This window comes from Nerophis ophidion, linkage group LG23, assembly GCF_033978795.1.
Source record: "Nerophis ophidion isolate RoL-2023_Sa linkage group LG23, RoL_Noph_v1.0, whole genome shotgun sequence".
In the NCBI taxonomy this organism is placed as follows: Eukaryota; Metazoa; Chordata; class Actinopteri; order Syngnathiformes; family Syngnathidae; genus Nerophis; species Nerophis ophidion.
In genome coordinates, this window is record NC_084633.1 from 5,128,149 (window position 1) to 5,143,227 (window position 15,079).

Below are 15,079 nucleotides of genomic sequence, written 5' to 3' on the forward strand. Positions count from 1 at the left end.
TAACATCAATGACTAGTTACGTTTTCATCACAATTATAAAAACAATACACAGAATGGCTGTCTGACAAACGCTAACAAATATTTAAATTAATGTATTATTTAATTTTAGTACATACAATATTTCTGAGCAATATTTTCGAGTCAAATAAATTTGGAGGTGCAAAATAACCAACCATAAGTGAAAACGACTATTGGCTTTGGTTTAAAGTCCTGTACACAACATCAAAACAACTGAAAAAAATATTTTGTGATGATGAAATATATTGATCTCATCACTGTAGTATTGACTATATACTCATACTGCAGTAGACTTGGTATCATTACAGTCAATATTCGTATCAATTGGTCGCCGGCCCTTGTGTACGTAGTGTGAAATGAAGTTAGGTGAATTATATTTAAATAGCGCTTATTCTCCTGTGACTCAAAGGGCTTTACATAGTAAAACCCAAGATCTAATTTTTACATTTAAACCAGTGTGGGTGGCACTCAAGTTGCTGGCACGGCCACTCTACCAACCAAGCTATACCACTCCGTACATCCAAGAAATTTACCTTAGCAATGCTTCTTCTATAAAGTCCTAAACTCCTGGAGACAATAACAAAAGAAAGACAGATTTTTATTTTTTTAAATAGTAAAAAATATCGATCTAATCACTGTAGTATGAACCATATACCAATAATATACTTGGCATTGTTTCTGTCAAATAGTTTTATCAGTCTGCCCACCCCTGTTTACATTCAAAAGCTCTAGCTTAGTGATTAGCATGGCTTATTGTGTCCTCGTCTGGTGTTTAGTGCAGCATGTTTAGCTGTTCCTCATCCTCTAGTCCTCCAGTGATAACGTCACTTTGAAGAATGTCAATGTTACTGTTGCTTATTTTCTTGCCATGGAGGCTAGGATTAGTTAGCCATCATCTAACTTGCAAAAACTTTGTCACGCCGGTCTCAAACTCACAATTTTCCTGCAGCAAGATCCATCAACACTCAGGCTGGCAGTATGCCAGAACACCCCCCCGCTTCACGCCCATGCAACGCCGCAGCTGCAGACTATCGGCTATCAGCGCACCTGATAATAATCAGGGAGACAGCATAAAGACCAGCAAAGGCTAGCATCAATAGAACGTACCAGAAGTGCAGTGGAAGGAGAGAGCTGATTGGAGGGGAGACAAGGATCACGGCAAAACACAGGTGTACTAATGATGGAAAAAGGTGGAGACCATGGAACAATGAGCACATGGAAAACAAAGACAGCAGAAAACAAGGTAAATAAGTGTTATATATAGTGTGACTTGAGTGAGCAAATAAATTAGCAATATGCAAATAAATATCTCATAAACGAAATGTTGAATTTCTTATAATGCTTTTTGAAAGCACAACTAATATGAAAACCCAGAAATTTTTTTTCTAAAATTCTGGACATGTGGTTATCAACATCCTGTCTGGTTGATATTAATAAACCACAGGAAGCGACCGTTTCTTCCCCAGGTGTTTTGTAATATAGTCAACAAACTGAAAGAAATATTGTAAGCCAAGAACACAACGGATAAAAGATACACGTTGTCACCAGGACACAGGCAGATGCCTGGGGCCCCCGGATTTCCACGGGCCCCCAAACGTTTGAAAAACGATGATTAAAGTTTCCTTCTATTCAAAACAAGTATTTACTTATTTAAAAATACTTAATCAAAGATGACTTTTGCGACAGATCCCCTCTCCCTTCTCACGCAATGGAGTATTACACGTTATTTACTGCACATGTGCAGACTTGTTTGAGGAAAGCATTCTGAAACAAACTTGTTGGCGCGGTTAGGAAAAGTTTACCATAGTGGAGCAGAGAACAGAAAAAGGTGAGAAGAAAATAGTTTTAATTGATGATTCAATGACACTGAATGTACTGTATGTCACGGCCAGAACAGGACTCTGAACACAGATGCAGGATTTTAAGAAAATATATTTATTTGGATAAGGGAAAGGGTCCAAAAGGGGAGAAACTAAACAGGCTATCAAAACAGAGCTTACCTAACCTCTAAACTAACAAAATTCTCAATAAACTCAAAACGCTCCAGCAGCGGAGGGAAAAAAGGTGCTAAGAATACCAAATGCAAAATACAACAAAAAGCGCTCCAACGGAGGCAATGCTAAGAAGCTAATCTTACCTGACAAAAAGGTTTACAAACAAATAAAGTCCCGTGGATCAAAAGGGTACAAAAACGTGGCAATGACTGTGGACATGGAACGCTGGAGGTATGCACAAAAGATACGAAACACTCCGGCACAGGACATGAGGAGGGTGAGACATTTATACACATGAGGGAGGGTGACACAGGTGGGCACAATCAGGCAATCAGGAAGGACGTCAGACCAGTGAAACAGGAGGAAGGGCAAGTGATCTGAAACGAGAGGCAGAGTCAGCATTTCAAAATAAAACAGGAAATGAAAAAACATGAAACCAGACTAAACCCAGACAAGACTTCACCCAGGTGTGACAGAACCCCTCCTTCTAGGGCCGACTCCTGACGGCCCAGGGACCTCAGGGTGGAGTCTATAGAAGTCTTCGATCAGGGAGGAGTCATCAATGTTCCGTTGGGGTACCCACTCTCTTTCTTCAGGACCGTACCCCTCCCAATCCACTAAAAACTGTCTTCCTCGACCTCTTTTACGTACCGCTAACAGTCTCTTGACCCGGTACAGAAGGCCTTCATCTGCTGCTTCGAGCGGCGGGGGGGGGGGTTTAGTGACTGGGACCATAGGGTTCTCTTTGGCCGGCTTGACTTGGCTGACGTGGAAGGTTGGGTGGACACGGAGTGACCTGGGTAGACGTAGGCGTACTGCTGCAGGGCCGATGCCCTTGGAGATGGGGAAGGGTCCAAAAGGGGAGAAACTAAACAGGCTATCAAAACAGAGCTTACCTAACCTCTAAACTAACAAAATTCTCAATAAACTCAAAACGCTCCAGCAGCGGAGGGAAAAAATCTGCTAAGAATACCAAATGCAAAATACAACAAAAAGCGCTCCAACGGAGGCAATGCTAAGAAGCTAATCTTACCTGACAAAAAGGTTTACAAACAAATAAAGTCCCGTGGATCAAAAGGGTACAAAAACGTGGCAATGTCTGTGGACATGGAACGCTGGAGGTACGCACAAAAGATACGAAACACTCTGGCACAGGACATGAGGAGGGTGAGACATTTATACACATGAGGGAGGGTGACACAGGTGGGCACAATCAGGCAATCAGGAAGGGCGTCAAACCAGTGAAACAGGAGGAAGGGCAAGTGATCTGAAACGAGAGGCAGAGTCAGCATTTCAAAATAAAACAGGAAATGAAAAAACATGAAACCAGACGAAACCCAGACAAGACTTCACCCAGGTGTGACACTGTAGAATTCAGGCGTCCCCAATCTCGGGTCCGGGGACCAGTATCGGTCCGTGACGCATTTGCTACCTGGCCGCACAGAAACATTAAATCATTTATAAACGATTGCATTTTCTCCAACTTAACTTTCGCCTGTCCCACGAGACACACCAATAAGATTGTTTATAGATGTACAATAAAACTCCGCATAGGAAGTTACCATTTGTTATATTTGTTTTAACTTTTTGACATGTTACAATGCACATTAATGAACATATCAAATATAAATGTGACACATTGTAGCCAAAGGCTGATTTCCATCTGCAGTCCCCAGCAGGTTACCATCAACCTGCTGGGGATCTCATTGCAAAGAAACAAGCCCCCCAGCATTAGAGTGAGTTTTATTTTTCTTGCACTTATTTTTGCTGTATTTATCTGCCACAAATGGAAAGCCGGTCTCTAAAAATAATGCCTACATTAAATCGGTCCATGGTGCAAAAAAGGTTGGGGACCCCTGTGCAGATGCTCTACAACAGCACCAGTCGGAGGGCGTTGCTGCCTGTCAGGATGCAGAGGTGAAGTGGAAAGTGGCGCTTTCATCACAAACATGTGAGTAATGGTGCGCTCAAAATGGTAACCTATTGTAACTCAGGGTATGGCATAATATAGCGCTAGCTCAGCTGAAAGGCACGCTACATCAGTGTTGTTCTCAGTGCTACCTTCAATACAGTTGATCAGAACATTCTTTTAGATTGCATCAAATCATGTATTGGTATGTCATGTTTATCATGTTTAGCTACTACTTCACTAAAACAATTACAAGGTAAAGAGTAATGGGAAATAATCAATAAAATGGTGCACGTAACACAGTGAATGGTGGGGGAAAAAAGGCCGCCTGAAGAGAGTGCATGGGTCCTTCCATCCATCCATCTTTTTCCGCATATCCGAGGTTGAGTTGCGTTTACAGCAGCTGAAGCAGGGAAGCCCAGACTTTCCTTTACCTAGCCGCTTTGTCCAGCTCCTCCCGGGGGATCCCAAGGTGTTCCCAGACCAGCCGAAACGTTCCCTGGGTTTTCCCTGTGGCCTCCTACTGGTCGGACATGCCCTAATCACCTCCCCAGGGTGTCGTCCGGGGGGCATCCTGACCAGATTCCGGAACCACCTCATCTGGCTTTTCTCGATGTGGAGGAGTAGCGGCTTTACTTTGAGCTCCTCCCGAATTACAGAGCTTCTCACCTTATCTCTTAGAAAGAGCCCCGCCAACCGATGGAATCAACTCATTTGGGCTGCTTGTACCCAGGATTTTGTCCTTACGGTCATAACCCAAAGCTCATAACCATAATTGAGGATGGGAACGTAGATTGACCTGTAAATTGAGAGTTTCGTCTTCTGGCTCAGCTCTTTCTTGAACACGACGGACCGATGTCCGCATCACTGCAGACGCCACACTGATCCACCTGTCGATCTCACGATCCACTCTTCCCTCACATGTGAACAAGACTCACCAGGTACTTGAACTCATCCACTTGGGGCAAGATCTCCTCCCCAACCTGGAGTTGACACTTCATTCTTTTCCGCGCGAGAACCATGGACTCGGATTTGGAGGTGTTGATTCTCATCCCAGTTGCTTCACACTTGGCTGCGAACCAATCTAGTGAGAGCTGAAGATCCTGGCCAAATGAAGCCATCAGGACTACATCATCTGCAAAAAGCAGATACCTAATCCTACAATCACTAAACCGGATCCCCTCAATGCCCTGACTGCGCCTAGAAATTCTGTCCATCAATCAATCAATCTATCAATCAATGTTTATTTATATAGCCCTAAATCACAAATGTCTCAAAGGACTGTACAAACCATTACGACTACGACATCCTCGGAAGAACCCACATAAGGGCAAGGAAAACTGACACCCAGTTGGCAGGGAGAATTCACACCCAGTGGGACGCAAGTGAAAATGCTGACTATGAAAAACCTGGGAGAGGACCTCGGAAGTGGGCAACCCCCCCCCCCCCCCCTCTAGGGGATCGAAAGCAATGGATGTCGAGCGGGTCTAACATGATACTGTGAGAGTTCAATCCATAGTGGCTCCAACACAGCCGCAAGAGTTCAGTTTAAAGCGGATCCAAGACAGCAGCGAGAGTCCCGTCCACAGGAAACCATCCCAAGCGGAGGCGGATCAGCAGCGTAGAGATGTCCCCAACCGATACACAGGCGAGCGGTCCATCCGGGGTCTCGACTCTGGACAGCCAGTACTTCATCCATGGTCATCGGACCGGACCCCCTCCACAAGGGAGGGGGGGACATAGGAGAAAAAGAAAAGAAGCGGCAGATCACCTGGTCTAAAAAGGAGGTCTATTTAAAGGCTAGAGTATACAAATGAGTTTTAAGGTGAGACTTAAATGCTGCTACTGAGGTGGCATCTCGAACTGTTACCGGGAGGACATTCCAGAGTACTGGAGCCCGAACGGAAAACGCTCTATAGCCCGCAGACTTTTTTTTACCGGGAGGACATTCCAGAGTACTGGAGCCCGAACGGAAAACGCTCTATAGCCCGCAGACTTTTTTTGGGCTTTAGGAATCACTAATAAGCCGGAGTCTATTGAACACAGATTTCTTGCCGGGACATATGGTGCAATACAATCGGCAAGATAGGATGTAGCTAAACCGTGTAGTATTTTATACGTAAATAGTAAAACCTTAAAGTCACATCTTAAGTGCACAGGAAGCCAGTGCAGGTGAGCCAGTATAGGCGTAATATGATCAAACTTTCTTGTTCTTGTCAAAAGTCTAGCAGCCGCATTTTGTACCAACTGTAATCTTTTAATGCTAGACATGGGGAGACCCGAAAATAATACGTTACAGTAATCGAGACGAAACGTCGATAAAAGTTATTTTGCGGACCAAGCTCTGACACCAATCATACAAGAAGGGGACCATCACAATCAGACAGTCCAATACCCCATACTCTCGGAGCACGCCCACAGGACTTCCCGAGGGACACGGTCGAATTCCTTCTCAAAGTTCACAAAGCACATGTGGACAGGTTGGACAAACTCCCATTCACCCTCAAGAACCCTACCGAGAGTAAAGAGATGGTCCACAGTTCAATGACCAGGACGAAAACCATACTGCTGCTCTTGATCCCAGGTTTGACTAGCCGGCGTAGCCTCCTCTCCAGTACAACCAGACACAACTTACCGGGAAGGCTGATTTGTGTGACCCCACAATAGTTAGAACACACCCTCCGGTTCCCCTTGTTAACGAGAGGAACCACCTTGCAATCCAGAGGTACCGGCCCCGATGTCCAAACAATGCTGCAGAGTCTTGTCAGCAGAGACAGCCCCACAGCACCCAAAGCCTTAACGAACTCCGGGCAGATCTCATCCACTCCTGGGGCCCTGCCACCGAGGAGTTTAACTACCTCGGCAACCTCAGCCTCAGAAATACGAGAGCCCACCACAGATTCCCCAGGCACTGCTTCTTCATTATTCCCTCCACCGATCCACAGCGTCCTGAGTTAAGGTCAACAGCACACCATTCCCACCATATACAGTGTTGGAAGTGCACTGTTTCCCTCACCAGAGGCGGCAGATGATGGTCCAGAATCACTTTGAAGCTGTCCAGAAGTCATTTTCCATGGTTTTGCCACACTCTTCCCATGTTGTACCTGTCCTCTGGGGTCCCATGAGCCATGAGCACTTTCTAGTACTCCGTCGAGGGAATCCAAAAGGAGTGGGTATTCTGAACGGCTATTTGGTGTATCAGCACAAACAACAGTCAGGACCCATGCCCCAACCTGGGTTAAAATCCAACGTACGGGCTTTGAACCGAGGGGCATCAAAAATTGCCACTCCGGCCTGTCTCCGCTCACTGCTCGCAACACCAGAGTGAATGGTTAATCTAGCAAATTTAATTCCAAAGCCTTACACCAGCTCGTTACATTTTAAGGAGGTTTTATGTGAAAGAGGCAACACACCACGAAGAAAAATAGACTGAGTCTGCAGTATCACGTAAAATAGTAACTGGGACTTTTACAATGCTATCAGTCAGTGAGGCAGCACCCTTCATAATAAAAGGGGAATAAACAGCTTGATCCGCACACTCACTTTTAAAGGAATACGGCACTGAAGGGGCCTTTACCAGAACTACTGGTTTTGATTTGGTTCACTTCAACAAGGGACAGCTGTTTATTAACTGCCTAGGTTTCTTGCAGTATTTTCACATGAGCCTTCAATCAATCAATGTTTATTTATATAGCCCTAAATCACCAGTGTCTCAAAGGGCTGCACAAACCACAACACAAACCACAACGACATCTTCGGTAGAGCCCACATAAGGCCAAGGAAAATTCACCCCAGTGGGACGTCGGTGACAGTGACAATAACTATTAGAAACCTTGGAGAGGACCGCATATGTGGGCAACCCCCCTCAGGGCACCGAAAGCAATGGATGTCGAGCGGGTCTAACATGATACTGTGAAAGTTCAATCCATAGTGGATCCAACACAACCGTGAGGGTCCAGTCCAAAGTGGATCCAACACAGTAGCGAGAGTCCCGTCCATAAGGGAGCCAACAGGAAACCATCCCAAGCGGAAGCGGATCAGCAGCGCAGAGATGTCCCCAGCCGATACACAGGCGAGCGGTCCATCCTGGATCCCGGCTCTGGACGAGCGGTCCATCCTGGATCCCGGCTCTGGACGAGCGGTCCATCCTGGGTCCCGACTCTGGACGAGCGGTCCATCCTGGGTCCCGACTCTGGACGAGCGGTCCATCCTGGGTCCCGACTCTGGACGAGCGGTCCATCCTGGGTCCCGACTCTGGACGAGCGGTCCATCCTGGGTCCCGACTCTGGACTGCCAGTACTTCATTGGACCCCTCCACAAGGGAGAGTGGGACAGAGGAGAAAAGGAAAAGAAACGGCAGATCAACTGGTCTAAAAAGGGGGTCTATTTAAAGGCTAGAGTATACAAATGAGTTTTAAGGTGAGACTTAAATGCTTCTACTGAGGTAGCATCTCAAACTGTTAACGGAAGGGCATTCCAGAGTACTGGAGCCCGAACGGAAAACGCTCTATAGCCCGCAGACTTTTTTGGGGCTCTGGGAATCACTAATAAGCCGGAGTCCTTTGAACGCAGATTTCTTGCCGGGACATATGGTACAATACAATCGGTAAGATAGGCTGGAGCTAGAACGTGTAGTTTTTTATACGTAAGTAGTAAAACCTTAAATTCACATCTTAAGTGCACAGGGAGCCAGTGCAGGTGAGCCAGTACAGGCGTAATATGATCAAATTTTCTTGTTCTTGTCAAAAGTCTAGCAGCCGCATTTGGTACCAACTGTAATCTTTTAATGATAGACATGGGGGGACCCGAAAATAATACGTTACAGTAATCGAGACGAGACGTAACAAACGCATGGGTAATGATCTCGGCGTCACTAATGGACAAATTGGAGCGAATTTTTGCGATATTACGGAGATGAAAGAAGGCAGTTTTAGTAACATTCTTAATGTGTGACTCAAACGAGATAGTTGGGTCGAAGATAATACCCAGATTCTTTACCGAGTCGCCACTGTTTGTTTGGTTGTCAAATGTTAAAGTTGTATTATTAAATAGAAGTCGGTGTCTAGCAGGACCGATAATCAGCATTTCCGTTTTTTTGGCGTTGAGTTCCAAAAAGTTAGCGGACATCTATTTTTTTATTTCATTAAGACATGCCACCAGCTGACTACAATCCGGCGTGTTGGTCAGCTTTAGGGGCATGTAGAGTTCGGTGTCATCAGCATAACAGTGAAAACTAACACCGTATTTTTGCATGATGTCACCTAGCGGCAGCATGTAGATGCTGAAGAGTGCAGGGCCAAGGACCGAACCCTGGGGAACTCCACACGTTACCTTAACATAGTCCGAGGTCACATTGTTATGGGAGACGCACTGCATCCTGTCAGTAAGATAGGAGTTAAACCAAGACAGGTTAAGTCTGAGATACCAATTCGTGTGGGTCAAGTAAACATGTTTGTTTTATTCCATTTACACGTAACAATTCTTTAGTTATTTCATCAAAACGAGAGAAACTATTTTGGATGGCAGTATCCGCCGTATACACAGTCGTATCTGTGTTAATGGAACCCGGTTGTAGCTGGGACGCATTGTCTTTAATCTCCTTTCTAATGAGTTCAATTTTCTTATTAAAGAATTTCATAAAGTCATCTGCCGAGTGGGTGGAGCTACTGGAAGGAGTTCCTTGTTGGGTTAGCGATGCTACCGTACTAAACAACAATTTAGGATCGTTTTTATTAAGGCGGATGAGATTTGAGTAATATTTAGCTCTACCTAAGGTAAGCATGCGTTTAAAAGTTATTAAACTATCACTTCATGCTTGATGGTAAACCTCAAGTTTATTCGCGCGCCATTTGCGTTCCAGCTTTCTACATTATAATTTATGAGATTTAGTTTCTTCTGTAAACCATGGTGTACGCCTTGTTGGAGCCTTTTTAAACTTCAGCGGTGCTATACTATCAATGGTTTCGCGCAGGGCGTAGTTAAAGTTGTTAGTGAGGTTATCAATAAAGCCCACATACTTTGGGAATGGTGCCATTACCGAGGGCAGTAGACCAGCAAGAGTTGTCGTCGTGGCAGCATTAATGTTGCGGCTGCTATTGCAGTTATTATTCTTATTAGCTTGCCGAACATGAGTCTGAACCTCGAATTTTATAAGGTAATGATCGGACATTACTTTAGTGTACGGGAGTATCGTAACTTTGGAAACGGTGATACCCCTGACAAGCACTAGGTCTATCGTATTACCGTTGCGATGCGTGGGTTCATTTAATATTTGTGTAAGACCACAGCTATCAATTATAGTCTGGAGCGCCACACACGGTGGGTCCGATGGGGTATTCATATGGATATTAAAGTCCCCCATTATAATTATATTATCGGCATGCGTCACTAGATCAGCAACGGATTCTGAGAATTCATTGATAATTAAGATAATTATGACCATATTAAGGAATTGATAAGAGGGGAATTTTCCGATTGTTTGCTTGGTGCAGCGATAAACTGAACGCATCATAATTTGCCACCTCAGTAGAACCAATGTCCAACTCTGACACAGTCATAGCAGAAAAAACTTGTTCTAACTTAACTGACTCCTCACCCAGGCTAGCCGGCTCACGTCTTCCATTTAAATCCAGGTTCAGGATGGAAGGAAGCGGTGATCTGTGGGGATTAGCCTTTTGCTTTGTTGTTAGCCCCGCTTGGCATCCGCGCTTCTGCTTTCGATCACACCGCTTACGTGTCTTCCGTTGACAATCCCCGCTGGTACTATACACCGCTGCGTCAGAGGCCGCTGGATGTAGCCAGCCAAGTATTCCCATGCTAGCGAGGTGGTCCAACGTGCACGCATTTTCAGTCCAAAATGGCCCGATCTATCCACATATAAAATCGTCTGACGTCGTAAGTGATCACGGAGCGTCCACGCTGTAAGCCAGCCATGAAATTTGCAGAATTGTCTGGTATTTTTTGCCAAATGTTCTCTTTCTCCCATGAGCGTCTGTAGTCGCAGCCCGTCAAGGCGCCGCCATCTTGGCTTACTTTAAAGGGGAACATTATCACCAAACCTATGCAAGCGTCAATATATACCTTGATGTTGCAGAAAAAAGACCATGTATTTTTTTAACCGATTTCCGAACTCTAAATGGGTGAATTTTGGCAAATTAAAACGCCTTTCTGTTTATCGGTCTTTTAGCGATGACGTCAGAACGTGACGTCACCGAGGTAATACATCCGCCATTTTAATTTTCAAAATATTACAAACACCGGGTCTCAGCTCTGTTGTTTTCCGTTTTTTCGAATATTTTTTGGAACCTTGGAGACATCATGCCTCGTCGGTGTGTTGTCGGAGGGTGTAACAACACTAACAGGGAGGGATTCAAGAAGCATCGAAGATGCGAATGTGGCAAGAAATCTGCCGCCAGACCCACCATTGAATTTGCCAGAGTGTCTGCACATTTTACCGGCAATGCTAAGACAGACATGGCACAGAGATGTATGGATAACCTGCAGATGCATTTGCAACGATTAAGTCAACGAAATCACAAAGGTGAGTTTTGTTGATGTTGTTGACTTATGTGCTAATCAGAAATATTTGGTCACGGCATGACTGCCAGCTAATCGATGCTAACATGCTACGCTAATCAATGCTAACATGCTATTTACGCTAGCTGTATGTACATTTGAAACTAGATACCCACATTTAATGCGAAACAAACACTTACCAATCGACGGATTTAAGTTGCTCCAGTGTCACAAGATGCGAAAGTCCTGATCGTTTGGTCCGCACATTTTACCGGCGATGCTAATAAGGCAGCCAATGCTATGGGCCACTTCATTAGGTTTACCCATGCTATGGTCGAATAGCGACAATAGCTATTCGCTCAATAGCTTAAATTTCTTCTTCAATTTCGTTATCGCTATCTGCCTCCATACTCCGACCATCTGTTCCAATACATGCGTAATCTGTTGAATCGCTTAAACCGCTGAAATCAGAGTCTGAATCCGAGCTAATGTCGCTATATTTTGCTGTTGTAACCGCCATGTTGTTTGTATTGGCAGCCCTGTATGACGTCACAGGGAAATGGACAGTTGCATCACAAATAGCGAAAATCAAGAACTTTAAAGCTTTTTTTAGGGATATTCCGGGAGGTGTAAAATTTTGAAAAAAACTTTGAAAAATAAAACAAGCCACTGGGAACTGATTTTTATTGTTTTTAACCCTTTTGAAATTGTGATAATGTTCCCCTTTAACTGTGCCATCAGTAGGCTAAATGAACCTCTTCAACATGTGCCATAGTTAGATGGTGCCACATGTTGCCTACTTATGTGATGGTGCGTGATTGGACCATGCTGCAACGGAGAAAAGGCTTTATTGAAGCTTCCTTTGTGGGTCAGAACATACTCGTCAGCTAAAATAGCAGCAGACATAGTATTAATTATTTGTACCAAAATGGTTATTCTTTTTGCATCTTAACTCCAAGAAAACGGAAATGTTGATAATTGTCCTGCTAGAAACAAACACTTGTTTGCGGTTACCATTTTGAATTTCGATAAAACAATTGTCCCAAGCAACTCAGCAAAAAAATCTCGGGATTATTTTTGACCCAACTTTCTCATTTCTGCATCATATTAAGAATGTTATTAAAACAGCCGTAATATCACTAAAATCAGAGGCAGAATCAGTTTTACTGACCAATTGTGTTTAACACACAATTAATTTGACTTGAAGACAGTGTACTTTGTTCGTTGTAAGAAATGTGTCCCATTATGTCCACTTGTGACTTAGAGATCATTATACATGCGTTTGTTACGTCTTGTATTAATCAATGTAACGTATTTTTCCAGGGTCTCCCCGTGTCCAGCTTTAAAATATTGCAGTTGGTACAAAATGTGGCTGGTAAACTTTTGACCAGGACAAGAAAGTTTGATCATATTACGTAGATACTGGCCCACCGGCACCGGCTACCAGTACACATAAAGCGCGACATTAATGTTTTGTTACTCAGCTACAGAATACCAAACTATTTAGCACCATCACATCTTGCTGATTGTATTGTGCCGTATGTTCCGTCCTGAAATTTGTATTTCAAGTATGCAGGCTTATTAGAGACCACAGAGCCCTAAAAATGTTTGCAGGCATTATCATCCCCACAGCATGATGCTACCACCACCATGCTTCAATGTGGGGCAGGTATTGGGCTGGTAATGAGCGGATCCTGGTTTCCTCCAAACATGACGCCTGGCATTCATGGTGAAGAATTTAATCTTTGTCACATCAGACCAGAGAATTTTGTTTCTCATGGTCAGTCTTTCAGGTGCGTTTAAGAAAACTTTTTTTTACGAAGAAATGGCTTCCGTCTGACCACTATACCATAAAGGCCTGATTGGTGGATTGCTGCAGAGATGGTTGTCCTTGGAGAAGGTTCCCATCTCTCCACAGAGGAATGCCGTAGCTCTGACAGAGTGACCATCAGGTTCTTTGTCACCTCCCTGACTAGACCAACATGTAGCGATCAGAATTAAACTTCAGGTAGCGGAGTGGAAGTGGTGTTTCTTTCTTTACAAAATTACTCAAGTAAAAGTAAAGAGTATGTTGTGTTAAAACTACTCAGACAAGTACAATTATCCCAAAAGTTACTTGAGTAAATGTTTAACAAAATAATGTAGCACAAAACTACCTATCTCTGGTTATGCATCCAAACACAATCAAGACGTTAGAAAGCAAACCGGAAAAAATATCAAATCTCAAGGGAGTTGCCTGTGAAATAATTTTTGAGGAACAGCTTTTTCCTGTGTTCATTCTTTTTTTTTCATGTAATAGTATGTTCATTGTAAACACATTATGTTCTATCACTGTGACAGCAATCGCTACATGGACTTCTGGGGTAAAGGAACGCAAGTCACAGTTACATCTGGTAAGTAATTCTTACGTCCTTTTGAGACATTTTTAATTCTTTATTTGGAAAGTTTTTGTATTGGAATGCTCTTACTTTATGTCACTTTGGTACTACTTGGACTACTGGGGAAAAGGAACCCAAGTCACAGTTACATCTGGTAAGTCAATATTTGTGGTAATTCTATTCTACTGGAAAGGACAAGTACATTATTTTAATATTTCTGATGAAGTGCAATAATTTGTTGATATCAAGTAGTTCCAGTATTTCAACAGTAGAATTAGACCTATTTGCCTATCTTAAGTAGTCAAACATATGCTAAAATCTCTGAGATATTACATAACAATTGAAAAAAACAAACATCAGAATTGAGTGTGATAGCGCTTTGGCGAGTCCAATCTTCTATGTTGTTTGACAGATTATTATAGCATATGGTTGCAAATTGATCTATCATCGACAGCAACAGAGTCTTATGAAATAAGACAATGATTATTTTGCTTGAATTTGAGTTTCTGCACTGTGCTACGTTAATAATCAAACAGGTTTCGTTTTTCTAAGCTTTTGAGTGAGTTAATTTATATATATACATACACACACACACACGCACACACACATTATATATATATATATATATATATATATATATATATATATATATATATATATTATAACAATGTTTTCCAATGTTGAGAAAATGTTTACTCAAAATGTCAAATGAGAATTAAATAATTTGTGACATGTAAAATATAATAAGGTCTATTTTGCAATTTGATCTACAATTTAAATATGGTGTGTGTTATCTTTTCACCATTTTCATGGAATTGTATCATAACCGACTACTTATTTTCTGTTCCTACAATTTAAATATGGTTTAATATGTGTCTTCCCTTTACTATTTTTATTTAATTTGATCTCAACTGACAACTTGCTTTTCCTTTCACAGGCACACCAGCCCCACCCACTGTCTTTCCTCTGATGCAATGTGGCCCCGGAGCGGGATACATGGTCACTCTCGGCTGTCTGGCCACCGGCTTCAAACCCCTTCCACTGACATTTGCGTGGAGCAAAGATGGGGCCGATTTGTCTGACTTCATTCAGTATCCTTCAGTGGAGAAGGACAACCTTTACACGGGAGTCAGTCAGATCCGAGTGAGGCAAGCCGACTGGGACAGCAGGGCCAAATTTCGATGTGTCGCCAAACATTCAACTAAAACTGTTGATGCCGTGATTACAAAAACAGAAGGTAAGAGATTTTTACAGCATATGTACTA

At 43.3% G+C, this 15,079-nt stretch overlaps 1 gene segment (V, D, J or C); it reads left to right on the top strand.

The window, feature by feature from the left end:
• Positions 1–15,079, top strand: part of LOC133541816 (uncharacterized) — a 35,998-nt gene that overhangs the window by 6,689 nt on the left and 14,230 nt on the right. The window contains 3 exon segments of the C gene segment in view: positions 13,194–13,206; positions 13,777–13,829; positions 14,752–15,051. Coding sequence covers positions 13,194–13,206; positions 13,777–13,829; positions 14,752–15,051 — 366 coding nt within the window.